At 57.8% G+C, this 25,571-nt stretch overlaps 1 protein-coding gene across 1 annotated transcript; it reads right to left on the reverse strand.

Moving 5' to 3' along the window:
• Positions 1-24: 24 nt before the first annotated feature.
• Positions 25-25,571, reverse strand: Lpcat1 (lysophosphatidylcholine acyltransferase 1). The gene is made up of 14 exons (XM_013140829.2): positions 25,325-25,571; positions 12,726-12,868; positions 11,526-11,740; positions 10,686-10,798; positions 9,882-9,942; positions 8,108-8,166; positions 7,454-7,488; positions 6,728-6,782; positions 5,424-5,506; positions 4,708-4,833; positions 4,048-4,201; positions 3,540-3,638; positions 2,827-2,968; positions 25-1,957 (listed from the first exon to the last, which is right to left on the reverse strand). The coding sequence occupies exons 1-14, from the start codon at positions 25,454-25,456 to the stop codon at positions 1,773-1,775; spliced, it is 1,602 nt and encodes a 533-aa protein (XP_012996283.2). The 5' UTR covers positions 25,457-25,571; the 3' UTR covers positions 25-1,772.

Here is a 25,571-nt window from a genome sequence, read left to right on the forward strand (position 1 = left end):
ATGAACAAGACATGCACGCACTCGTGGGGTCCACGCCTTCATGCTATTTATTCCATGGAAGAGGGCTCTGCATGGAGACCTTGCCCTCCCCTAAGTACATCCCCACAGAGCGGCTCCCACAGAGCTGAAGGCTCAGGAGGTAAAACATCCATCCGGGCTGCGTCTCAGAGGTTCCCAGGAACCCTTCATCTGCAGGCGGCAGGGAGGTTCACAGCCCTCCCGCAGGACATCTTAGTTTATGCCTCCTTCATGAGTTGCCTTAGGCGCTCCCGTGGTATGGATGAATTTTATATGCAAGGTGCGGCAGCGCACCTCTGCAATCCCAGCACTCAGAGGCTGAGGTGATGGAGGGGGTCGCCTGGAGTACACAGTGAGACCCTGTCTCAAAGAAACCGAAAACCAAAACCAAAACTGAGACCGATGTGTGCTACAGTTGTAAAATCATCACTGTCCTTCCCCAGGCCCCATATGCCAGGACCTGGACTGCCTTGCAGACATGACACTGTCGCGCTGGCGGCAATGTGGCGCTGGTGACAGATGGGTTTGGTTTCCCAAGGTACCCTCTGGAGAGATGCGGGCTGTGTTTGGGGAAGCGGTTGACACGCATCCTCGACTGGCTTGGCAGTGGCTCAGTGTTGAGACCCCGGTGTTACTGGTTCATCTCAGGAATAAAATGAAACCCCTGACAGACCTGCAGCCTCACCTGCGGCACTGCACTGCTGCACAGAGGGGCTTGTGACCGCATCACAAGACTCGAGGGCACAGGTGGGACGGGCAGCCAGGTGCCCCAGATGCCACCCAGTCCGCCAAGCCTCTTCCCACCCGCGCTCACATGACAGCTGCTTCCCCCAGCGGGACAGCGGGGCACCGAGGGGCGCCTGGGAAGCGGAGCAGAGACCAGGCCTCAGTCCCGCCAGGACCTGGGGTGGGGGACGGGCCTGCCGGCCCCAGTCTATATCCAGGGTGCACCTGGGGACCCCAACTGTCCCCCTGCTGTGTCCCCCACTCTGTCGCAGGTGGAGCCTACGCTACAGTGAAGTAGATCTTGTTATGCTGAAACAGAAACACCAAACTGGCAAAGTTATAAAAAGGGGTTTCGAAAGGATGGAGACCAGAGCACCTGGGGCCAGGTGCCCGAGCCGGGTCGGGAGGACAGGAGCTGACCTGCGGGGACACCGGCTGGGAACGCAGGGCAGAGCCCGAGACCGAAAATAAATAACTGGCCTCCGACCTCAACAGGAAAAATGAAGTAGAAAAACAATTTTCTCGTTTCTTTAAAAAAATGCTGAATGTCTTCTGAAGTACCTAAATGAAGTTATAAAATACTCATGCGCGCCTGCGCAAATATAGAAATGTTTAAAAACCAGACAGCGGTTCCTCTGTGTCGTGACCCAAGGCAGTGGAGGTCACTGGATCACAGTGCAGGTGACCGTTGGCCCCATGTTCGACCCTGGATCACAGCACAGTGACCTTGTGCTCCACTGGTCAGGGAGGGAATTTTGGGAGGTGGTGACAGGGAACTCGGAGCAGGGACTCACCACAAGGGGCGAGGCCCTGCTGGTGCCCACCCCTCCAGGCCACGGAGCCCTGCCCAGAGCCGCCTCTCCACATGCTCCGAACCGAGGCTCTTCACAGAGAAACACGCAACAAGCCCCAGGTCTCTGGAACTCGGCGCAAAGACTGGCCAGGCACAGCACAGCGGTCCCCGAGGGCCTGGGCTCCTGGCTGAGGGCAGTGGTGGCCGTAGGAGACCCAGCCCCTGGGCACGAGCCCTAGTCCAGTTTCTTAGAGGGTGGCTTTGCCCCCAAGTCCGAGCCCTCAGGGCTGAAATCGGTACAGAAGCCATTGGGGGTCGGCGTGGAGGGTGTCCGGGTACAGCCATGGAAGGGCCGCTGCTCAGGGTACAGGTACTCCTCAGCAAAGTTAGGGTACAGCTCCGCGAACCTCTGCAAGTCGGCTGCAAAAACAAGGGAACCAGTGGATGCCAGGACCTCGAGCAGTGATGCCCAGGGCTCGGGCTCCTTCCTTGGACCTGGGTTGTGAACCAGGTGGCCTTGGGGGGTGAGAGCCCCACCTCAGGGTCTCCCTACGTGCCAGATCACAGTGACCATGAGGAGCAGCGCGCGAGGCCCCTGCCTTCCTGCTACCCTCGTGCGAGGAAGAGCTTGCATCTGTGAGGTGCCACAGACCAGCACTGCTGGCCTGGCCGTGCCACATCGGGCAGGGCAAGGACACGGCACCAGCCCCAGACCCTGGGCACTGTGGTGAGCATGGCACTGGGCCCTGGGAACACACTGCTGGGTGTCAACGTAGACATGGACAGCCCTATGCAGATGCACAGGTGTGATGATCCCGCCGCAGCTGCACTGAGCAGGTGCTCGGTGGCCCCAACTGGCTGGTTGCGCCACGGCTGTGCTCAGCTGTCCACGCTGTACTGAGTGTGTCAGGCTCAGCAAATGTCCCAGGACTAGAAGCAAACTGGCTGCTGTCTGTGTGACCCTGCGGGGTCCCCAGCTGCAAACCCCTCACAGTGGTGGCTCCATTGTCTCCTGCTTTCTCCTCTCGGCACCTGCTCATCCCACACCTGGGGGCAGCAGCTGGGCATGGAGCCTGACAGGGAGCTGTGTGGGACCACAGAGGCAGCCTCCTGAGGACAGCCCTACCCAGCTCAGGCACGGGTACCCTGCAGCTGACGGACACTTGTAGGCCAGGTCTGTGACCCCCCACCCCGGGACCCTGTGTCAAGCGGGCAGGTGGCAGCTGATCTGGCAGGAGGTGGGTTTCACTGGCCTGCACCCCGAGGCCCTCACATCTTACTCCTCATACCGAACGAAATTCTCCCCTTGTCCTCTCCATCGATGGCCCGGAACAAGTTGGTCACAGAGAGCTCGGCCACACCCAGAGCGGTCCTGAGAATGCAGGCGAGGTGGTCCTCATAGATGTGCCCATCCCCGGGCGCCCCGTACATCTGCAAGGGACAGCAGCGTCACCCAGGCCACCGCACTGTCCAGCACTCAGCTCTGGGCTCCAGCCCGGCTCTGGGAGCTTGGGAGGGGGGTAACCCTCAGTTGAGAGGGGACCCAGGTGACAGAAGCTATAGGGGGACAAGCGGTCAAAACCTGGGGGACAGTGGGAGGCAATGTCATGGGAACAAGGAGGGTGTGGAGGCAGAGCCATGCCTGCCTGGGAGCCAGGCTGCATCTTCAGTCACAGTCTCCAGTGGGCCTCCAGTGCCACCTGGTGGCCACGTAGAGAACCAAGGTGCCTCGCACAGTGCTGCCTGGAGGCTGCAGGTGCCACCGCGGGACCTGGTCCCTCCCAGCTTTGGGGCTGAGCAGGACAGGGCCATGTCTGGGAGGGACACACACAGTATGAGGCTGGTCCTTAGGAAACGGTGTCCAGAGGAGGGCACCAGCGAGAGGAAGGGGTTTCCTGAAGTGAGCCACGAGCCACTGGGATGAGGGATGCTGGCCTACAGGAGACAGGGCCCCGCCCATGGCAGTGATGGCAGCTGCCTGCAGCAGAGCTCTGCCACTCACCTTGAAGGCCAGCTGGATGGTGTCCAGGGTCTGGGCTGGCCGGCACACGACTGACAGGGCAATCACGCACTCCCGCAGGTCCACCATGCCGCAGCCACTCTGTGGAGAGAGGTGCTCAGCCTGGCACTCAGGGCGGTGTGTGGGAGTGCTGCAGAGTGGGTGGCATGCTGAGCACTGGCGCAGGCAATGTGCACACCGGCTCGGGTGACACAACAGAGATCTGCGAGTGACAGTTGTACTTTTGCACTCTTACAGTTTGGGCTTTAGCTATGCAGCCTGAAATTTGAAGCAGTCCTCCTGCCTCAGCCTGAATGGCGCTGGGATGACAGGGGTGTACGCCACGATGCCTCACCCAGAGACCCTGGGGGTGGTCTCCTGCTTGGAGACCCTGTCCCTCCTCCAGTGTCACCTGCTTTCTCCTCTCGGCACCTGCTCATGGGAGGAGGGACAGGATCCCCACTGCTTTCAGAGCTGCCTCACATGTGTGAACGCAGACAAGGCCACACACCTCGTCGAAGAGTGCGAACGCGTCCTGCAGCGCATCCGACACCGGCACTTGCAGGAAGGCCGAGAACTCTTCGAGGCCGACTTTCTCCCCGCCCCGCGTCCTCGCGATTGACGAGTACCCATCCAGATCCTTCTCAAGCTTTTCTGGTCTCAACCTAAATGAGAGAGGGACGATCTCAGTAAACCACAGAAGGCCGAAGCAGACTTGCCCTGCACAAGAGTGGCGAGGGGCTTCCCAGGAGCACAGCCCACAGGCAGTACTCGGTGTGGATCCACAAAGCTTCAGGGCGGCTCTGTGCTTCCCAGATGGCCCCAGGGTGGCCCAGTGCAGAGGCCTGGTGCCCAGCACAGGTTTTAAGGCCCTCTGTGTGGGCCAAATTTGATATTTGAAAAATGAAGACAAAATTGGTGGCACACAGCTGTCATCCCAGCTACCCAAGAGGCTGAGGCAGGACAGTTTCAGGCCACCTGTGTGACTCAGGCAGGTGTCTTTAGAATAAAAACTAAGGGCTGGGACGTAGTACACAGTGGGGCACCTGCGTGTGGTCCTGGGCCCAGTCTCCCACACTCTGGCCCCAAACAATCACAGCAAGCACAGCACAGCCATCTACCCCACTGTTCGCCTGGGTCTGGAGTGAGGGCAGAGGCCGAAGGCACTTACCCGAGGGCCCGTGTCAGCCTGGCAAACTCCAGCAGGCATGAGTCGGCGGGGAGGCGTAGCTGTCCTCCTGACAGTGCGAGCTGGCAGTCTTCAAAAGTGTAGTCCGTCACCGAAACACCCAGGGCCCTGTGGGAGGGATCCGTCAGCTGCCAGTCCCAGTGCAGGTGCGGAACTGCCCCAGCATCTGTGGGGTATCTGCATGTGGCCACAGAGGCATGGCAATTGCCCATGCCCTGCCCTGTCCTGCCTAGGGACTGTGACCAGGGGCCTCAAAGTCTACAGGGTACCCATTTCCCAGGACTGTGTCTGCTCCACCGAGCCAGCTATGAATGCAGCACCCAGGGGGAGCCCAAGACATCTGTAGCCTCCACCACCTGTGCCCTGACGGTCTGTGTCCTGTGCACACGGAACCTCACAGAACCAGGCTGCTGGCCAGGCACTAGCACCTCATGTCCGAGTTAAACACTGAAGACAATGGACACGGTCACAGGCCGGGGTGAGCACGGCAGTGCACCCTGTCTTCTAACACCCAGCAAGTGGGAACAGCATCGGAGATCAGGAGACAGGAGGTGTCCAGCCTACATATCGAGGGCCAGCATGCACAGAATACACCTGTTCAGCTCGGCAGAAGCCCCTTCCCTGCCCATGCCACCTGCTTCAACTCCACGGAGCAACGGGCACTGCTGTGCCTAGAACCGGCTCGCACGCGCACTCACTCAGCCATGACACGCCGCACATTGCCAGCATACAGCGCAGGGTTCCTCCGCTCCTCCTCCGAAGGGCTGTACACGGGAAGGAACTGCACACAGAGGTGGGATTGTTGCACGTGTGGTGCAGCTGGGCCCCACCCGCCTGTCTAACAAAACTAGGGTCCTGCCAGGATCGCCCCTACATGTACACATGCACCCCACCACATTAAGCTCATGACCCAGCCACCCGGGTGCCCCTATTACAGCACCCAGCTGGGGAGCACTCATCTAACCCTGCCCCGCTGAGCCTTTGGGTACAAAAGCATTGCACACACGTCCCCACCTCTTGGTGTGGACTCTGAGCAGCCTCTGGTGTCCACTGCGGCTTCCAATGAAAACCATTCCTCCCGTGGCTGCACGCGGAGCTCAAGGACTAAGCCCACAGGCTGCCACCCCGAGCCCTTTCTTCTTTTTTGAGACAGAGTTTTTCACTATGCAGTTCAGGCTGGCCATGAACTCACTTTGTGGCTCAAGTTGACTTCGAACTCATGGAAGTCCTCCTGCCTCAGCCTCCTGAGTGCTGGGATTACAGGCATGCACCATCATGCCTGGCTTCCCTTAACACACACGTCTACTGACACAGGAACACCCTGAAACCCCGCCTGCTCTGAGTAACTTTAAGGAACCTTTTGAGTTCTGTAATGACAACGCCCCTCCCGCGGCCCCACCCCATGTGAGCACAGTAACCGGAGGTGTTTACACTGTCGGGTCTCATCTCTGGGAGACACCAGGTCTGAAACAGAGCTGCTGAATGGGGGCGGGGGGACACCCTGGTCAGCAGGGGCGCCAGGCTCACGTTCATTCCTGGCTGGGTCAGGGCCACAGCCCGGCCCACAGCGTCCTCTTCCCCAGCAGGTGCTTGCTCTCCTGCAGTGGGGGAGGCCACGGACCGTGCCGCTGCACAGCACGGCAGCCTGGCTGCAGGTGCACCTGGGTTACTCCAATTCCCTCTCCTACCACTCAGGATTCCCATGACGAGCAGGGCCTGGCCAGGGCGTGGTGCCAGGACCCTGAGATCTCAGATGGCAAAACTAGGAGGCAGCAGGGAGAAAGCAGCAGGCTGGATTCCGCAGCACTTGCAAGGCGTAGAAATAAACGCCAAAACACGTTCATTGCCTGTGTGCCGATTTTACACCCTCTCAGGCCACAGCAACCAAGATAAAGGGCGGAGTGGCTTCCCTGGGGACTGGGGTCTTGTCAGCCATTGGATGGGGACACTGAGCCCACACCCACCGTGAGCCCCGACACCCCGCAACACCGGGTCCACGCACCTCGATCTCCACCTGATTGTGGAACTGGCATAGGGTGAGCCACAGGATCTCCAGCCTGGGAACAGCACAGACGTGTTTGAGGATAGGAAGGGAGGTTCCGAGCCCTCAGGGCTGTGCCCTGGCTCTGCCACCCTCCGGGACATGGGGGAACTCTGATGGCAGACGTGTTATCAGCAGTCTCTGCTCCTTTCCAATGTCTGGTGTCTCTGCTTTGTCCAGCAAACTGTCCTCCCCAGTAAGCCATCCCCACGCAGGGAGCTCAGCCCTGCAGCCCTGGTCACATCACAGCCCAAGCCTGGCTCTGGGGCCCCAATTTAGAACTGGCCGCGCCACCCTGATTGGCAGGAGTGGAAGGGGCCACCTCTGACACCACCACTGGACGCTGTCACCCTCAGGATGCCCTGTGGCGCTCAGGTGTCTGGCCCTGCCTCCCCCCAAGGGTCTGGAACCCACCAGCCCGTCCCTACACATCAGCCCAGGTCTGCACTGTCACTTCTGCCAGAGAGCCTCACTTGCCACTCAACAGAGCCACAGGGACAGATGCCAGCTAGGCCACCAGGTGCATGGTGCCCACCATGCCTAAAGGACCTCAGCACTTCCTGTTGGGCCCAGGCAAGGGTCCCCACTGTGGGTGTCAGAACTGCCACACTCCATCATCCTCGCTCCCAAAGCCATGGGGTCACCAAGGTCTGAGTGCCCACACACAGGACATAGAGTCTGACTTACGCTCCAGGGCCACGCCACGTCCATGTGATGGTGTCCTGGGGGACAGGAGGAGCAGGGTCATCACACCACCCTGCCTGCCTGGGCCGGAGAGCAGGAGCTCATCATGCCCTTCAGCACCAGGCCAGAAGACTAAGACGCCCCCCCCGTCGCCCACCTGAGTCCCATTCTGGCTCCTGTCCTCCTCTCTTCCCAGGTGCCCAGTGACCTTCAGCTGCCATGTTGGGCATCCTCTGAGGTGCTCAGGCAGGTGTGGCCCCTGTCCCACCCACATAAAGTCTCCTGCAGGCTTGCCCCTTTGAGCTAAGGTCCTTTTAGCCACCCCAAAAGCCCTGGACCCCAACTGCTTCTTTTGTTTTCTTAAAGGGAACCTGTGTCCAAACAGTGGCCCAAGAGAGGCCACCAGCTACAAAGCCCCTAGCTCGGCCCCCCACACCAGCGTCCACATTCTGAGTTGTCTACAAGGGTGAGCCAGGCACATCGTGCCCAAAACATGGGGACTGGCCCTAGGGGAGGAGAGGCCAGGGTGACTGTTTGAGCTGAGCTCTGCCCTGCTGTTCCAGGCTGTGCTGCCCGCTGCTGCCAGTGGTCAAGGACACAGTGAGCTGATGGCACGGGGACCATGCAGTTCTCACCCTTGTCCGGGGGCTCACTCACCAGCTTGTTCGGGTATCGGAGCACCACTGGCTGCACAGGGACCCCGGGGATGAATGCACCTGTGGGGAGTGCTGACTCATTCATGGGCCGAGGGGTGGGATCCCAGCCACATCCCTGCTGCCTCTCATGAAACCGGCCTCCTGCTCCACCCCTCTGGGTGACACAGGGCCGGCACTGGGGCAACCTCTGCAACATCAGCACAGATGGGCTGTGTCTCTGCAGCAGCAAGACGGAAATCAGAGTAGCCAGCACCTGTGGCTCCACCCATGGGGCATTGGGGCCACCTGGTCTCCTGCTATCGCTACCAGGACCATGGCCGCAAGACACCCATCACAGGGGGGCAGCTGCTGTTGGAGGGCCTGGGAACATCCAAGCTCCTGCTGGGCCAGCAGACACTGCCCCTGTCCCGCTCCACCTTCCACACCGGCTGCACAGGTGCCCTGCAGGTGGATGAGGCTGCAGGCATCCACAGCAAAGCCTTGCTTCAGTCACGGCTCCACCCAGAGCTCATTCTCCTAGCAGGTGGGTACGGCTGTCAGGAGCGCCGGATGGGACACATTGAGGGATGTCAGAGAAGGAGGCAGGGCCATTGCACCTGCAGGGGGCCAGCGCCTTGTCCTCATGTATCCACAGGGCTCTCGAAGGGCCAGCAGCGGCTCTGGGATGAAGCACCTGAGCTGCCTCTGCTCAGCCACCCTGGAGTCCACCTGGTCTTGGCTCGTTGGGAGGGGACTGCCTGGGCCAGTACTGAGGACAGTTCGGTCCAGGACCAGGGCTGCTTGTCCAACAGCCCAGCCTGCCAGTTCTACCAACATTGCAGGCAGCGACTTCCTACTGCAGGTTGTCAGTGGCACATGGAACAGTGGGAACGTCCATGTCTGGGTGGAGGCCGTGACATGCATGCCGGTGAGTAGAGCCCCAGCCACAGGCTGGGTGGGGATCTGCAGGAAGTGCCACATCCACTGAGGGCCATCCTGGTGCCCACTGCCACACACTCAGTGATGGTACCAACACTCAAGTAATCAGAAAAGGGGTCAGGTGCACATTTCCGATGTTCAGCCCAAGAAGTCGGGCAGCCCACATTCTGAACGTGCATGCTGTGCACCGAGGTGAGTGTGGCCAGCATTGGACTCTGTGGATGCCTGGCACTGTGCTCACCCGGAGGCTCCAGGAACCAGGACTGAGGCCATGGGGCCTTCAGCAAAGCCTAAACATTGGTGGTGATATCCACATGGGCATGGGGCAGGTTCCTGGATATCACAGGAATCTCCCTGGCCCAAAGGACCAGACCTCACACGGAAATTCCACCAGGAAAGCTGCTCTAGCCTAGACTCTTTGGTGCCCAGCACAGGAGCACGGGGACCCTGGTGCTGATGCCCAGCAGATAAGGGTGGCTCGCCACACTGCTCGTGCTGAATTCCACTGCCAGGGGCAGGGGCTGGCAGTCACATGACGAGTCCTCTCTTCCCCCGTGCAGCTAGCATCCCCCGGTTCTGGGGTCTGCACCCCACGGGGGGGGGGGGGGGGAGAGGGTACCACACATGCAGGAAGCCTCTCCGCCTAGTTAAGCGTGTGGTCAGAACCTCGCCCTCCCAGGATTGCCATGATCCTCCCCTCAGAGACTGAGTTTGCTTAGAGATGGTCCTAAGCTCCTCGGCGGGTGGAAGAGGCAGAACTGCTTCCTCCTCCCTGCCGTTCCCTACTCCGTAACCAGGGCTGGGCTGGGTTGGCCGCTTCTCTCTTCTGGAGAGGAAAAATGAGGAAAATTACATACCAGGCTTGAAGGTAATCAGGCAGGTCCTATTGGTACAAGTTCCTTCTGGGAAAATCATTATCTTCAAATGAGAAGAAAAAGTCAGCATTAAATGATCATAATTACAACCCATAGCCCCCAGAGCCTGCCCTGCTGAGCGCAATCCCAATTCCTGCCGAGGCCGAGGCCGAGGTCGAGACCGCTCAGTCGCGTTCTGTGGAAAACTGCCTGCGCAGGTGTGCACGCTGATCACTCTACGGCTTCGAGCAGAAGCAACCCATTTCTCGCTCCCTCTCTTGTGCCGCATGCGCACACATATACACTGTGCACACACACTGCACACACACAGACACGCACACAGCAGGAGCCTGCCCTTCAGGTCTGCTGCACCGTGGATGCACGGTGTGGATGAGGTCATCACACAGAAGACCGGGAGCAGAGGCTGTGGCTGCAGAGCCAGTGGAGAGGGCCTGAGGGGAGGTATCAACAGGCACAGGGCTCCCCCAGGCACCCACATCGCAGGGGAAATAAACCACACCTCCCCGCAGCTGCTTCAGTCCTGCACCCCAGGCCAGCCACAAGCCTCTCTGATTTTGGAAACTGCTGGCCGGGGAACTCTCAAGCCTCTGAGAACTGGTTCCTTCCATCTTCCAACTGTGAGTACCAAACAGGAAGTGGGGACACCCAACGTGTTCATGGATTTGCAGTCAGACAAGAGACGATGGCTCAAAACAGTTTAGGCCCCAGAGAAGGGCGACCCAGCTCTCCCCACTCTCAAGTCCACACTGCTTCAAAGAGACCCAGGGACACGGGCAGGATGGTTACCTGGGGCCACTTCCCGCCTGACTGCGCACGCCTCTTGATCTCCTCCACGGTTTTCCTGCGAGAATCTTGGTCAGAGCGGGACACGAACACTGGCCGTATGTACCGAATCAGGGCTGCACAGGGTGCAAACAAGACAATGTCGGCCCCCAGCCCCTAGCACAATCGGAGACTTCGGGTAGGGACTGGGGAGACCCCCAGAGATCCCGGACTGCACCCAGACTCGACAGTAAGGAGCCAGGAAAACCCCGACCTTCCAGGAATTTAGTGAGGGCTGGTAGCAAACAACCCTCGTTACTGAAGGAATCAAGTGGTAAGCATTTCCACTGCTGGACCCGGTCCCTCGCCTCCCCTAAAGACAGGTTGGGTCCTGACTCCTGGGGTCGGATGTGGGGTCCTGCTTGGAAACAGCGTCTGCAGGTAATCACTGCAGACAGGGTTATACTGTCACCGGGTCCGTGGGAGGGCAAGGGGATGCTCATGCAGGGCCACATGTGGTTCCCAGGACAGCTGAAGAAGCACAAAGCATGCTGGCTGTGCCCCACATGGGCCACTCCTTCTGGCACAGGCATCCCAGCAGTAACTCGCCCAGCTGTGCTGCTGCAGAGACGCATCTCTGAGCACTGTCTCTGGGCCCCATGGGGCTGGGAGCCACCAGCAGGGGCCCTCTGTTGCCTCTCGCCATTTAGGGAGGAAACCCCACAGAGCCCAGTGCCCCACTGGGAAACCTCTGCAGGGTCTGTCCAGGCCTGGAAGCCCCTGAGAGCCCGGACCCTGCCAGGCCCCCCAGCCACACTGGGGGTCTCTCCCCACTCCGGGTACCCCTCTTCCAGGCTCACGCACTGCCCCAGATAGGGATGTCTCTGCTCTCCGCCTTCATCACGACAGAGGACATGGTCATGGTGACGGGGATGGCATCAAAGTAGGATGAATGTGGGGCCAACGTGAGGATGGTAGCCTCGCTTGGCAGTGCCTGTCGTCCCTTCACGGTCACATGGTGGAAGCCACCGGCGAACCACATGGCACGCATGATGGCCTTGAGCAGGACATCCACCAACCTGCGAGAAAGGGGCGGCCGGTCAGCTGCCAGGGGAGAGGGGCGGGGCTTGGGCCCAGCCCCTCCACCTAGGAGGACCTGTCCACAAGTGACGAGACCTCTGGCACCACCCACCCACTCCCAAGGGTCTACACAACTTCTCTGCCACCTGGCTCCCTGTGTGGGCTGCCCGGGGTGCTGCAGGCACTACAGAGCCACTGATGTGCAACTCCAGGAGACGTGGGTGGACATGAGAGTGGACAGAGTGGTGTGAGCCAGCGTGGCCAGAGTACAGGCTGCCCACGGCCTCCTCGCAAAATGGTGAGGACAACGTGGGCACTGATCTGTACGCACCCTTCCTGTCAGTCTCCAGGGAGCTGTAGATTGTCCCGCTCAGCCATCTGAGACGTGTGTGCCTGGCCCACAAGGACAGTGCCTTGGGAGAGCCAGGCCTTGGGGCGCAAGCAGGAGAGCAGCCACCAGGTAAACCTCATCACAGCAAAACAAGAGCTGGGACAGTTCCAACTGATTCCCAGGGGCCTGAACCCCTGCAGAAGCGGGCACGGAGCCCAGGAGCTGCGCGACAGGACCTTGCCAGCTGGGAGGATAAACGGTCACCGTGGTGACGGCCTCCACATGGGGCAGGCACCAACAGTGGCTGCGATCACGTGAGGCGCACTGCAGAACTTTGCAGGACGCTCCCTGATGCGCTCTTCTGCGCACGTTTCACAACATGTCCAAAAATACAAGCCAAGTGGTAACGGAAGATGCTGAGACATCTGTAACCCTCACCTTGCCGCCGGCATCTATCCACTCGAAAGTGTCCAGGGAACAGGTGGTAAGCTGTGACTTCAGTTGTAGCCACGAGGAGCCACCAGAGGGGGCCTGTGCCCTGAGCCAGGGAGCAGGACAGGGGCCATGGGGGCAGGCAGGGGGCAGGCAGGGACACAGGCCAGGAGGGGAGGTGAAGGTCCTCACTCAGTGACAGCACACCCCAGGGCACTCACCTGCGCCACAGCGTGGGGGGCTGTGTGGGCTCCTCCTCTGCAGATCCCAGCGAGGCCACAAGCGCCAAGGGCCAGGCCAGCAGCATCATGAAAGCGGCAAATAGGAGCCGGACAGGGAACAGGGTCACAGTCATGAAGGCCACCTGGGGGCAGAGAGATGTCACCTGGAACCTGTCACCTGGATCTGGACCTGCCCAGAGCCTGGCACACAGCCGAGCCACAGCTGAACCTGAGCCGCCTGCACCTGTGGCCCCCACTCCCCACCTCCTGGGCACTGCCACCAGGGATGCTGGGGACAGCACAGTGGAACTGGCTCTGTCCACGCAGAGTTGCACCACAGCAGCCTTGCTACGGGCCACATCTCCTGTTCTCAGGGGTCGCCTTCCTCTCCATGGGGTCACCCTCCTGTCCCCAGGTCATCTAGAAGTTACAGGAAAGCAGACTAAGCACACAGCTCCTTGGGACACTGTGCTACCAGTGGAAGCACCCAGCAGGCGACACTGTGTACAGGTCAGGGCAGGGTCAGGCTGACTCAGGGAGTGGACGAGGCCAGATCAGAACACAGAGCAGAGGACAGCAGTGCTGCTCTCCTAGTGACAACAGCAGGGGCTCCAGCTGTGGGTGTGTGGGCATGGGGTGACAGCAGGCCACAGGATAGCAACGATAGCAAGGCTGGGACCTGCAGCCTGGCCAGCCACAGCTGAGGCTGCCTGGATCCAGCCTCAGTTAACTACACAGCATGCCGCTGCAGGGGTCTCGCTCCTCGGGATAAGACAGCTCTGACTGGCACAACTCAATGCTTGGTAAAGTCTCCAAACTACTCCCAAGGTCCTGCGGAGTTCCCACACTTTCTACTCTTATCTCCTTCCTTTGTTTGAAAACCAAATAAATATGGGCCTCCCAAAGAAGCTCTTGGTCTCAGACCCCAAAATCTCGAATGCTGTTAAAGTTTTGATTTACCTGGAGTCCTAAAATCATACCACTATCTCTTTTATTTAAGCCTTTGTCGTCCACTTATTTAAGAGATTTTGGGCCTGGTCAGTTTGTGGTAAAGAAGGAAATTATAAAGATCAGAGTAGAAACTAATGCAACTGAAACTAAGAGAATAATACAAAGAATCAGTGAATCCAAGAGTTGGTCTTTTGAAAGATTAAATGAAACTGACAAACCCTTAGCCAACCTTACCAAGAAAAGAAGACTCAAATTCATGTAATTAGCAATGAAAAGGGCGAAATCATAACCAATCCTGTGGAAATTCAGAAGATCATCAATACCTACACACAGAAGAAATGGACAGATGCCTAGATGCACGGAATTACAAGTGAATCAAGATGATATAAAAATTCTAAATAACCCACTATCAATCAACAAAATAAAAATGTAATTAAAAACCTATCAACAAAGGGAAGCCCAGGTCCTAATGGAGTCAATGCTGACTTCTACATGAACTTTAGACAAGATTTAATGCTAATATGTCTCAAACTCTTTAATGAAACTGAAAGGGAAGGAACACTCCCTGTCATTCCAGGAAGCATTACCCCCATACCAAAACCAGAGAAGGATCCAACCAAAAACAAGAACTTCAGGACAACGTCCTGAATGAACACAGATCCAAGAATCCTCAAGAAGAGCGACAGACAGAATGCAGTGGTTCATCCAGAAGGTCACATACACAAACAAGTCGGGTTCACCCTTGGGACACAGGGATGGTTCAACCCATATGAGTCAACAGACGTAGCACCATATTAACAGAGCCTGGGACAAAAATCGTACGATCACCTCAACAGATGCAGAAAACGCTTTTGACAAAATCAGCACGCCTTCACGATTAAAACTCTACAGAAAGTTGGAACAGATGGTCTTTATTTCAATCTGATAAAAGCCATCTACGACAAACCAACAGCCAGCATCACACTAAGTGGCCAGAAATTGAAAGCTTTCACTCTAAAATCAGAACAAGACAAGGATGCCCAATATCACCACTCCTATCCAATATAGTTCTAGAAACACTATCAAGAGAAATCAGACAACGGAAAGAAACAAGGACAGAGAAGGGAAAAGTTAAATCATTATTTGTAGATGACACGATACTCTATACAGAAAGACCCCCAAACTCCACAAAATGACTTGTAGCTTTAATAACCAAATTCAGTACTACAGGTGGATACAAAGTCAACACTCAGAACTCAAGTCTTGCTGTACATGAATAACAAACTCACCGAGTGAGAAATGAGGGAAACAACACTTTCACAACAGCATAAAGAAACACGAAATACACAGGAATCAATCTAACGAAGGAAGTAAAAAAAAGATGAAATCAGAAAGCTCTTGGGTAGAAAGAACCAATATAGTAAAAATGGCCATACTTCCAAAATTGTTACACAGATTTAATGCAATCCCAATCAAAATACTAATGGAATATAGCTGATGGAATTAAGAGAAAATCATCCTAAAATTCATTTGGAACCAGAATAGACCTAGAATAGCAAAGGCAATCCTGGTCAACAAATACAGGGCAGGGGGGGCATTACAATCCCTGACTTGAAATTATACTACAAAGCTACTGTGATAAAAACAGCATGAATGAATAAACAGACCTGAGGATCGGTAGAACAGATTAGGAGATGGAAAAGCAACTACAGATGAACCTAGCCACCTTCTCTTTGACAAAGGGGCCAAACACCTTCATTGGAAGATAACTTTGTGAGTGGTGTGTGTGTGTATGTGAGACAGAGAGAGAGAGAGAGAGAGAGAGAGAGAGAGAGAGAGAGAGAGAGAGAGAGAGAGAAAGAGAGAAAGAAAGGGACAGGGTCTCACTATGTAGCTCAGGCTGGCCTCAGATTCACGGTGATCTTCCTGCCTCAGCTTCTGAGCTTGGGAGTACAGGTGTGTGCCATCATACAGGCAACAGACTTTTGATAAATGGTGCTGGGAATACTGGCTTTCCAAGATTAAAACTAGAGGCACATCTCTCACTGTGCACTAAGCTAAATAAAAATGGATCAGAGATCTAAATATTACAACAGAAAATCTACTGGAAGGGAGAACACGTAAAATCCCTGAAGACAGAATATTGGCAAAGACTTGTCAGGGTGTTTTTTTCTTTTGTACTGGGAAATGAACTCAGAACTTAGTGACTGCCAGGCAGGTGCTGTGCCACTGAGCTATATCCTCGGTCCTAGGCAAAGACTTTTATGACCAAAATCCCAACTGCACAGGAAATATAACAAAAAATGAACAATTGAGATCTTGTCTTATTAAAAAGCTTTTGAACAGCAAAAGAAATCACCAACAGAGTGAAAAGACAACCCGCGTAGCGGGAAAAAAATTTGCCAGCTGTTCCTCAAAGGGCTAACATCTAGAATATATAAAAAGCTCAAAAGAAAAAAAAAATCAGATCTCCTCCTCAAAATTTAAAGACTCAACCCAAAAATGGGCATCTCAAATAGATGCTTCTCAGATGAAGAATGGCAAATATATGAAAAAACGTTCAGCATCACTGATTGTTTGAGAAATGCAAATTAGCAATGTGGAGACTCCACCTCACTCCAGAAAGAATGGCTGTTATCAAGAAATCAACCAATAACAAACAACTGGCAGGGCCATGGGGAAAAAGGACCCTTCTCCACTGTTGGTGGGAGTGTGGACTGGTGCAACCACTATGGAAGCCAGTGTGGAGATTCCTCAGAAGCCTAGGATCGAAGGATCCACTCGACCCAGCTATTCCTCTCCTGGGTATCTTCCTGGAAGATGAAAAGCAATGTACCACAGCGACGTGCGCACACCCAGGTTTATGGCAGCACAGACTCTGACAGCTAAATTCTGGAAACAGCCCAAATGCTTGTCACCTGATGAATGGGTAAGGAAGACGTGGGTTTTGAACACAATCGAGCACTACTCTGCCACAGAGGATAAGCCTGGGACATTTCTTGGTAAATGGATACTCCTTGAGACCATACTGGTAAGTAAGTGAAATAAATTGGACACATGTAGATATTACGTTGTTTCTCTCCTTTGAGAAACTGAAAAGGTAAATAAGGACCAAAATGTGTAATAGTTATTGGGAAACAGGAGACAAAAAAATGAGACTAGAAGGTAGAAATGGAAACAAGGCTTTTGAAAATGAGGAGGGGAAGAACCAAGCACCGTGAAGTACATCTATAAATCCCAGCGCTTGGGAGGCTGAGGCAGGAGGACCTCCTGAGCTACACAGTGAGTTTAAGACTAGCCTGAAGGGGCTGGGGACTTAGCTTAGCAGCATGAGTGCCTGACTGGCAAGTGCCAGGTTGTGAGTTTGATCCCAAAAAAGACCAGCCTGAATTACAGAGTGAGACCCTGTTGAACAAAAGAAGAAAAAAAAAAAAAAAAAAAAAAGGAGGGGGAAAGCACCTGAAGGGGAGAGGAGGGATTGGAGAAAGAATCCAGATACATTTTGTATAGACTCAAATGCCCTATGATGAAAGTGATTAGGTATACCTGAAGTGAACCTATAAAATTAACAAAACAAACGAGGCGCGGTCAGATGTGAGAGGTAGCTAAGCTAAAAGGGTCACTAGGGTGGGTCCCAGTCTGGCTGCAGGGTCCTTATGTGATGGGGCCACAGACTCAGGCTGTGAGGATGCGGGGGCCGGCGGGGGGCTGCTGCATCTGCAGCCTGCAGGACGCTGGAGAAACACCTGCCATGCGGGGGGCTGCCTGTACTCTGACCGACACATTCCACAAGCGCCAGGCATTCCCCAGGCTGGAGGTGAACTTAACAGGCTGGCTGTACATGGATGCAGAACGCAAATGGGGTACCTGCATTGGCACACAGACTTAAGAGATGCCAACTGATCTCCCTTGCTGTCTGCCTAAGCTGCGGTGTCTCGGGCAGCTCTAGTCCACGGTGGCAAGATCCCCGTCCTCGGACGGACCTGGGAGACCACCACACCTACACACCAGGCAGACAGGCTCCTTCTTCTCTGTCCAGTGCTCGGTGCTCACTTTGCGTGCCTGCTGTGAACACTTCCTGTCCCCAGCACTGGGGTCTCTGTTACCCACAGGCATGACAAGCGCATCTCCACACAGCCCACTGCTGAGTCCAGCAGGAGCGCAGAGCCTTCCAGAGTTGGGGTGCCCTGTGGTTCCCAGCTGGGGGACGTGGGCTGCATCCACGTGGCCTGGCCTGGCAGTCTCATGTCTCTGAGGAGCTGTGCAGGCCACTGGGGCTGTCGTGGAGACAGTGTTACTGGTGGCAGCAGACCTGGACGCCACCCAATGAGCCACCAGGGGACAGGCAAGTGGAAGGTTCTCTGTGGGCCAGCCGAGGGTGGAGCCATGAGTGACACCACACAGGGACGGGTCCCCAGTGACGAGCTCAGAGAAGCAGGCACAAGGGCCCAGAGGCTCCGCATCTGAGGGGTGCATTGTTCAGCCATGGCAGAGCTCATGCTGGGGAGCAGGGCGCCTATAGGTGCAGGGCGAGGGTCACACAGAGGCTGTGGTGAGGCCAGGCAGCATCTGAGGGAGGCGAGCCCAGCGAAGCACCCTGGAACCACCGGCAGAAAACCAGGTGTCGGCCCAGTTTCCTCTAGCCCCAGACAGTGACCTGCCTCATGGGTGCTGGGGCCAGAGAACCAGAAGCCAGAGGCCAGCATCTGGGCCTCCTCCAAACCCCACCACATAGAATGGGTACCACAGGCTAGAACTTCCAGGGCCACCCAGCCTGGTCTAGCCAGGCTGCAATCCTCCCCTCAGAGGTGACTGCTGCAGAGAGGAAGATAGCATCCCTAGCACTGGGGACCCCCACGGATGATGGAATGCACGGGTGGGGAGTGCTGGTCAGAGAAGAAGGCAGGCGGAGCGGACACCAGGGCATGCGGCAGGGCCAGAAAGATCCAGGGTGGGCCATGCCCCTCGGTGCACTTGCACCTGGGCGCTGCCATACCTGGCATAGGGCATCGCTCCCCAGGCCCACACCCCAGGTGGTGGCAGAGCTGCAGCCCACCAGGATGCAGGCTTGGCCCTAAGCTCAGGCATGGCCCAGCTCTGTCCTAAGCCCAGCCAGTGGCCCCGCCTCATTCCTGTAGAGCCCAGCACCAGTCCCTGGGGGCCACTTTCAAGAGCACGGTCATCCTTGTTTCCTGTCCCAAGGGCCAGGCCCTCGGAGTCAAAGCTTCACTTCCAAAATAGTCAGAACTGGCCCAAGAGGGCCTCCCATCCTCTGGACCTGGGACCTGGAACCACTTAGGATGGAACTGCTCAATCCCTAGCAGGCCAGCACTGGTACACAGACACTGGGGCATCATTAGGAGCCAGGAGCCAGGAGGTCTGCAAGTGCTGGGGATGGTGGATCGGCTCGGATCCGGGCTATCTGTCAAGGAAAAACGGCTGCACTGGCTAGGGAGGCACTGCTGTCACAGAAGCCAGGCCCTTGGGTCCTCAGGGGTCCGCAGGGATGCTGGCCTGGTCATCTGCTTGGACTCTGGATCAGAACAGAGACAAGAGGGAAAACTCCACAGATCCCTCCAGGGGAATGAGAGGCAGTCTCCAGAGTGCAATCTGATGGGGCAAAGGCCGGAGCAGAAGACGGGAATCCAGGACTCTGGCAGTGGCTCCTGGACTGGCTCTCCCGGCCCAGCTGCTCCAGGTGCATGCTGCTGTCCAGCCTGAGGCAGAGGCCGGGCCAGTGTGGTTCTGTGTATTGCACATCTGGGCTTCTTTTCTTCTGAGTCACCTGTTTATTTGAATCCTCTGCTCAGGTTTACAGAGTTCGCATTTCTCTTCAACACAGGAAGTCGACTGCCTCAGCCTCAGCTCTCACGCCACACCGTCCACAGCGCCCCCTGAGCTCTCCCACTCACATCTAAAATTAAGCACAGCTTCCAGCATGGAGCTATTCTTTCTCTGAAACCTGTGACCAGCCCCAACTCTCAAGTCGCTGCCACCTCCATGTGTCCCCACCGTCTGGATCCGAGAGCCAGCCCGAGGCTTCTCCCCGGCAGCCTTCCTGTCTTCCACTGGACAGCAAACCGCCTCCCAGTGAGGCTGGGCTCGTGGCACAGTAACCTGCCCATGCCACCTCTGCCCCTCCACACTGCAGAGCACTCAGGAGACATGTACCTCATGACCCTGGGCACCCGAGAGACTTGCTGCCACCTCCCCTTCCCCCCACATGGCCCCAGGCCCCACACAGCCCTTGTGGCCTCGATCCTGCCCAGCTCAGGTCTGTGTCAGGTGCCTCAGCACAAAGACATTACAGCATCATGGGGACCTTCAGGGTGATGGCTCCGGAGCACCAGGGAGAGTCACTGAGGACCCAGGAGTCACCGAGGCTGCACGCCATACACAGTACAGCCAGCCACCCCAACAGCTCTGCATGCGCTGGCCAGGCTCCCCACGCAGCTGCTGGCATCCACAGCTGGCTCTTGTCCTGTGTCACACAGGGCCTCAGAGACATGCAGCAGGTTGCCTGCTACAAGACTGGGCTGTGGGTGAGTCATTGACCCCAGGGCCAGGAGGGAGGAGGCGCAGGAGCAGCAACATGCAATGTTTTAGTTACTCCTCTTGCTGCTGTGACAAAATACCTGACCCCAAAGGCAAAGGAGGAAAGGTTTGTTTAGCTCACAGTTTGTGGAGGTTTCACTCCATGATCATCTGGCTTCCAGTGAGGGTGGCATCACAGAGAAGAGACAGTTGATGGTGGGCAAAAAGCAGCAGAGCACCAAGGGCCACCCACAGCTCTTTCTACCCCTTCTATCCTATCCAGGTTACTCAGGGCAGGCATCACTCACACTGTTAATCCCAGTGGCCTTGAGCCTAGCATGGCACCAGGAATCCATCCCAGGGTCACACATTCTAGATCCAGTCACCTCTGAAAAGCCTTACCTGTGACTGCATGAGGCTCTGGAGGGGCACCAAACTAGACAGCATGGTGCTGCACTTACACCTCACAAAACAGGGTAACAGTGCCACAGGGCTCGGGAGGTCCAGGGGCTCGGGGCAGTGGCAGGAGGCCACACACCTGCTGTGGGACAGCTCCTGTGTACCTCCAGTCTAATCAGGACCAGGTGGGGTCTGTAAGCTGCCCTCACATCCCCTCTGGAGGCTCACGGGGCCCAGCCAGGCACAAAGTGGGGAGGGGCCTTCAGCTGAGAGGCCCACTCTACCGCCTACCCGGCAGCCAGTGCCTCTGCTGGGCGCTGCAGGGCAGGTTGCTGACATCCTGGAGGGTGACACACACTGACTGACCTTTTGCCCTGTCCTGCAAACACAGCAGTGCACCCTCAGCCCCTGCTCTGCAGCCCCCAGGGCACAGAATACCAGCCCAACTGGCCCCCAAGGCAGGTGATATCATCATTCAGCAGAAGGTCCAGAGACCAAGGATCAGGGATGGCTCTGCTGTGAAGATGTGGCCCTCTTACCCCAACTGCCGAGACCCACTTAGGAGGTCCAGGTGTGCAGACTTGGGGCATAGGGGCAGAAGCACTGACATTGAGAAAGGTCTGTCTGGCCCTTCAGCCCAGCTGAAGGAAAAGGGGGTTGGATGCTGGAAGCCTGGAGGCACATGCAAAAGTCCTGCGGTGGTGGGGTGCAGGCCGGCAGCCAGCCTGGGCACCCATGGCTGAAGCCCATCTGTTGCTCTCCTGGGTTTCCATATGCCACTCATTCTGCTCATAACAAACCTCAGCTCCCTGGGGGTCCTGGGACCCCTCAGTGGAGCAGACCAGTGCTCTGGCCCTGTGGCTCCCACAGTCCCTTCCCCCAGGTCAGAAGTGAAATCCCAGACACACTGCAGAGCAAGCCCATGTGCGGGAGGACGGCAGCTTGGAGTGCAGGCAGTACTGCCACAGGAGGCCTGGCCAGGGCCAGTCGGGTGGTGGACAGGACTTGCGCTGCAGCCACGGCAGGCACCACAGCCCTGCCCCCAGGGCCAGTACATATGCCAGGGCTGCGTCTCAGAGGAGTGTCCCATGCTGGCACAGGGAGACAACTCCGCTCCTTCCAGAGGTCACTGCGGGGCCAGGACCTCTGCCCTCAGGGCCCTACCTGCCCTGTACCCTGGGGTGGGGACACAGCATCCCAGTCCTGGGCCTTGGTGGGGCAGGGGGACAGCAGATGGGGCTCAGGAGAGACACTGCAGAGCACAGCCAGCCCACAGCTCCTCGGGGTGGCACGACGCTCCATACTGTCACCAGAGCTGCCAGGACCCAGCATGGTGTGTGCACAAAGAATCCTGAAAGCCCAGACTTGAGCCCCCTCACCACTCCTATTTGTCTAGCAAATGGCTGCCAAAAACTATAGGCCTGCCAAAAATCGTTGCTTGGGTCCCCCCATCCCGGGATAAATCCAAAAACCAGGAAAAATCAGAATACACAAGCTCCAGCTGATGGCTCTTCCCCATACACAGGATACCTAGAGGGAGCAGAGGAGGCCAGCGCTCACCCCTGTGGCCGGCTCTGGACACTCCTGCAGTAAGGGTGCTCTGTGACTTAATCACCATGTGAAACTGCTTCGCCACCTTATAGACCGAACCTGCATGTGAACTTACACTACGTGTGTGTCTACACAAATCCATGCCTGGTCCTACTGGAAGTGCAGATTTCAGTGCAGAGGGCGATAAACACGGAGAAGTCTCCACTTTCCAGTCCCCTTCCTGCTGTTCTCACCCTATAGTTGCCCTCTGGAATGTCTGGGCCAGCCCTGATGGCCTCAGGGAGCTGGAGAAGGCCATTCACTCTCCAAAGGGGGTCTCCGTGAGGGTGGTCATGTGTCTACACCAAGCCCCGGAGATGGGCCACACATCTGTGACACAGGACCATGTGCCCAGCTGCCAGGGCTGCTGCTGAGGCACTAGAGGCACTGGGCAGTGGACTCGGATTCCTCCTGGGTACCCAGAGGTCCTTGTGACACTGGTGCCTCGGGCCGCAGGTGTGCACCAGGGAGGGACCAAACACCATGCAGCCCCTCCAGAGAACTCTCTGAGGCAGCACTGTGAGTCCCACCATCCCAGGGCTGAGAGCCCCAGCTCTGGCCACTCCATGTCACTGCAGGGCGTCAGGCAGCAGGGAAGGCTACGTAAGGAGCTGCCCCTTCACCCTCATGCTTGGAAATTCCGCTGTCCAAGTGGTGGGCAGCAGACACTGGTCAGAGGTTGTGCTGGCCAGTGTGCACACCCAGGACCTGTCGGCCAGGAGGCTCCGAGGGACTCCCGGCTCCGGAATAGCCGCATCCAACGCTGCCCTGTCCTCATACTCAGGCTGCCAGGCAGGGGTGCCTGGTGGGGACACGGCCTGAGGATGGCACCACACCAGCCTGGGGCAGACACTCTGCTTTCAGGAAGTGAAGTCTGCCGGCAGTCGGGGTCACAGGAGGGCATGAACTCAGAAACAGGGAAAGCCCACAGCAGTGGGTGGGAAGGGCTCTCAGCACTGGGTCTACGGGAAGCACCACAAAACCCTGCATGACAGAAAACCACCTCAGGGCTCTAAAATAACTGTGGCACATGGCTGCCAAGAACTTCAGCCCAAAGCCCTGGAGGCCAGGGTCCACCCTCAGACCTACCTGCACTGCACTCACCCCCGAATCAGCCAGGGGAAGAGAGCCCAGGCTCTGTAGAACCCCTGGCCTCCATCCCTCTGCTCAGAGATGCTTAAGCTCCTACTCAATCTGTGGTAAATGACAGATGGCTGCCAGAGGCCAGGGTGGCCCGGCTGGCGCTCATCCAAGCCACACAGCAGCCCCTCCCAGGCAGGGCGCACAGGGCAAGCGGGCGCTGCCAGCTTATCTCCCCTGGAATTTGGGTAGGTGAGTTCCGCTGCCCTGGAGCGTGCAGCCTGACAGGGCTGAGATAACACAGCAGTGCCAGGGTGCTGTGGGCTCCTCGGGGGAAGCGGCACTTCTGCCAGGACCGTGGGCACCCACAGCCTGGCTGAACGCGTAGACACCTGAGCAGGAAAGCCGTCATCACAGCTGCACCTGTGCCTCTGACGGCCCCAACATGGCACTGAGGGGTGGGCAGGTTCCCTCTCTTCCTGGGAGGAGAGGGCATCCTGCCCACCTGCCTTGGTTCTGAATGTCCCCCAGGTGAGCCTCAGGGAAGCCACCACCCACACCAGAAACAAGGCCTCAGCCTCACAGGGCCCTCCGGAAGAGCAGCCTTAGAGACGCCTGTGTCTGCATAGAGCACATCCAGGACCAGAGCATGCCCTTGATTCCCGCTGCCCCAGAGCAGCCCGCAGGAGCCATGCCTACACGTGGGGGAAGGGGCTGTGATAGGGCAGGGAAAGGACTGGGGTAGGGCACACAGGTGAGGGGCTGGGTGGGCAGGTGTGTGGGCTGGGGCAGGGCTAGGGCACACCTGGGAGTCCACAAGAAGGGGTCAAGGCTGGGCTCCTGAAAGGCCACAGAGTAGAGGACAAGGACTGCCATGCTAGGCCCTGTTCCAGGGAGAGTGCTGGGGGGCGGAGAGGGGAAGAAGGGGAGGAACAAATTAGGGGTACAGAAGTGTTTGTGCCATAGTGACCCCTCCTCCCAGGCACAGCGGGTGGCTGGGACCCTGAGTCAGCAGGGAGGGGATCAGCTGGGAGAGAGGGAGGCTCAGGGCTGAGCCCAGGGGCAGTGCTGCTGGCAGGGCTGGGTCAGACGCCCTCAGGCAGGGGACACCACCAGGAACCTCTTCCAGGCAGCATGCCCAATGTTTAACCCCCTGCCTTCCTACGGTCACAAGCCCACCAGGGCGTCCTGGGAAAGGGACCATTTGGACCCACTTGAATAACTTTTTGTCAGTATGGTCAGATGAGTGGCTACACCCATGGCTCCCAAGGGAATTTCTCAGACCTAAGCGACCCTAGGCTGTTCCACAGTGCAGCTCCCAGGCACTACCCTAGGGTCTCATGCACTGCCCTCACCCAATGCCAAGGGCGGTGCAGAGAGTGGGGTGTCCACGTGGCCATTCAGCACCGCAGGGACATTCGAGTGGCAGAGGCCATGGGAACAAAGGGACAAGTGCCCCTCTCTCCCTGACGGGATCCCCAGTACCACCTGGGAAGCCCCACCGACGAGTTTCGGGGAAGCCACCACCCCTCCCATGTGGCACCTGACTGCACAAAGTTGATTCCGGTCACAGAGCCCAAGGGACAGTCCCAGCCTGCGCACACGCAGAACTGAGCAAGCCCAGAGCTGGAAACCCAGTGAAGACCCCAGGTCCACGCCCGCGGGCTTGGGAGGCACAGTCGGCCTTGGGCCCTACAGAGGTAGGGCACACTCTGGGCCGGGGTCAAGGTCCCAGCGGGGATATGAGCTATACATCCAGAAAAGGGTTGCGGGCCTGGGAAGGGGGTCCCGGCTATAGACCTGGGAAAGGGGTGCGAACCAGACACCCGGAAATGGGGTGCGTGCCCGGGTAAGCGGTGCGGGCCATAGACCTGGGCAGGGGGTGTGGGCCACAGAGCTGGGTAGGGCTGCGGGCAGTGGACCGGCATTGGGGTGAGCGCCCGGAAAGGGGGTGTGGGCCACACACCTGGGAAGGGCTGCGGGAGTGGGCGCTCGGGCTGCCCAGAGCCCAGGCCGAGCTCGCATGCCATCCTGGACCCTCCCGCTGGCCGGCCCCGCGCACCCACCTGGATCTTCTGCAGGGCGCTGAGGCGCAGCTCGTGCACGAACGGGTTCCGCCCGGGGGGCGCCAGGGGCGCGTCGCCCGCCCCTGAGCTGCAGGCGGGAAAGACGCGCGGCCCGCGGCCCCGCAGCCTCATGGTGCCGCTAGCGAGGAGAAGCCGGGCGGGCGGCAGAGCGCAGTGGCGCGGACGCCGCGGGAGGAGCGGGCAGCGGGATGCGCGGCCGCCGGGATGCGCGGCGCGCGGGATGCGC

This window comes from Cavia porcellus, unplaced genomic scaffold (genome assembly GCF_034190915.1).
Source record: "Cavia porcellus strain 051 isolate PalLab524CR breed Dunkin Hartley unplaced genomic scaffold, mCavPor4.1 scaffold_11, whole genome shotgun sequence".
NCBI lineage: Eukaryota > Metazoa > Chordata > Mammalia > Rodentia > Caviidae > Cavia > Cavia porcellus.

Excerpts from the sequence above, each read along its gene's own strand:
- Lpcat1 (XM_013140829.2), bottom strand. The coding sequence starts at position 25,456 with ATGAGGCTGCGGGGCCGCGGGCCGCGCGTCTTTCCCGCCTGCAGCTCA. Across the intron at positions 10,799-11,525 it reads AGACATCCCTATCTGGGGCA|CCCTGATTCGGTACATACGG; the intron begins GTGCGTGAGCCT and ends CACCCTGTGCAG. Across the intron at positions 9,943-10,685 it reads CAGGCGGGAAGTGGCCCCAG|ATAATGATTTTCCCAGAAGG; the intron begins GTAACCATCCTG and ends TCTCATTTGAAG.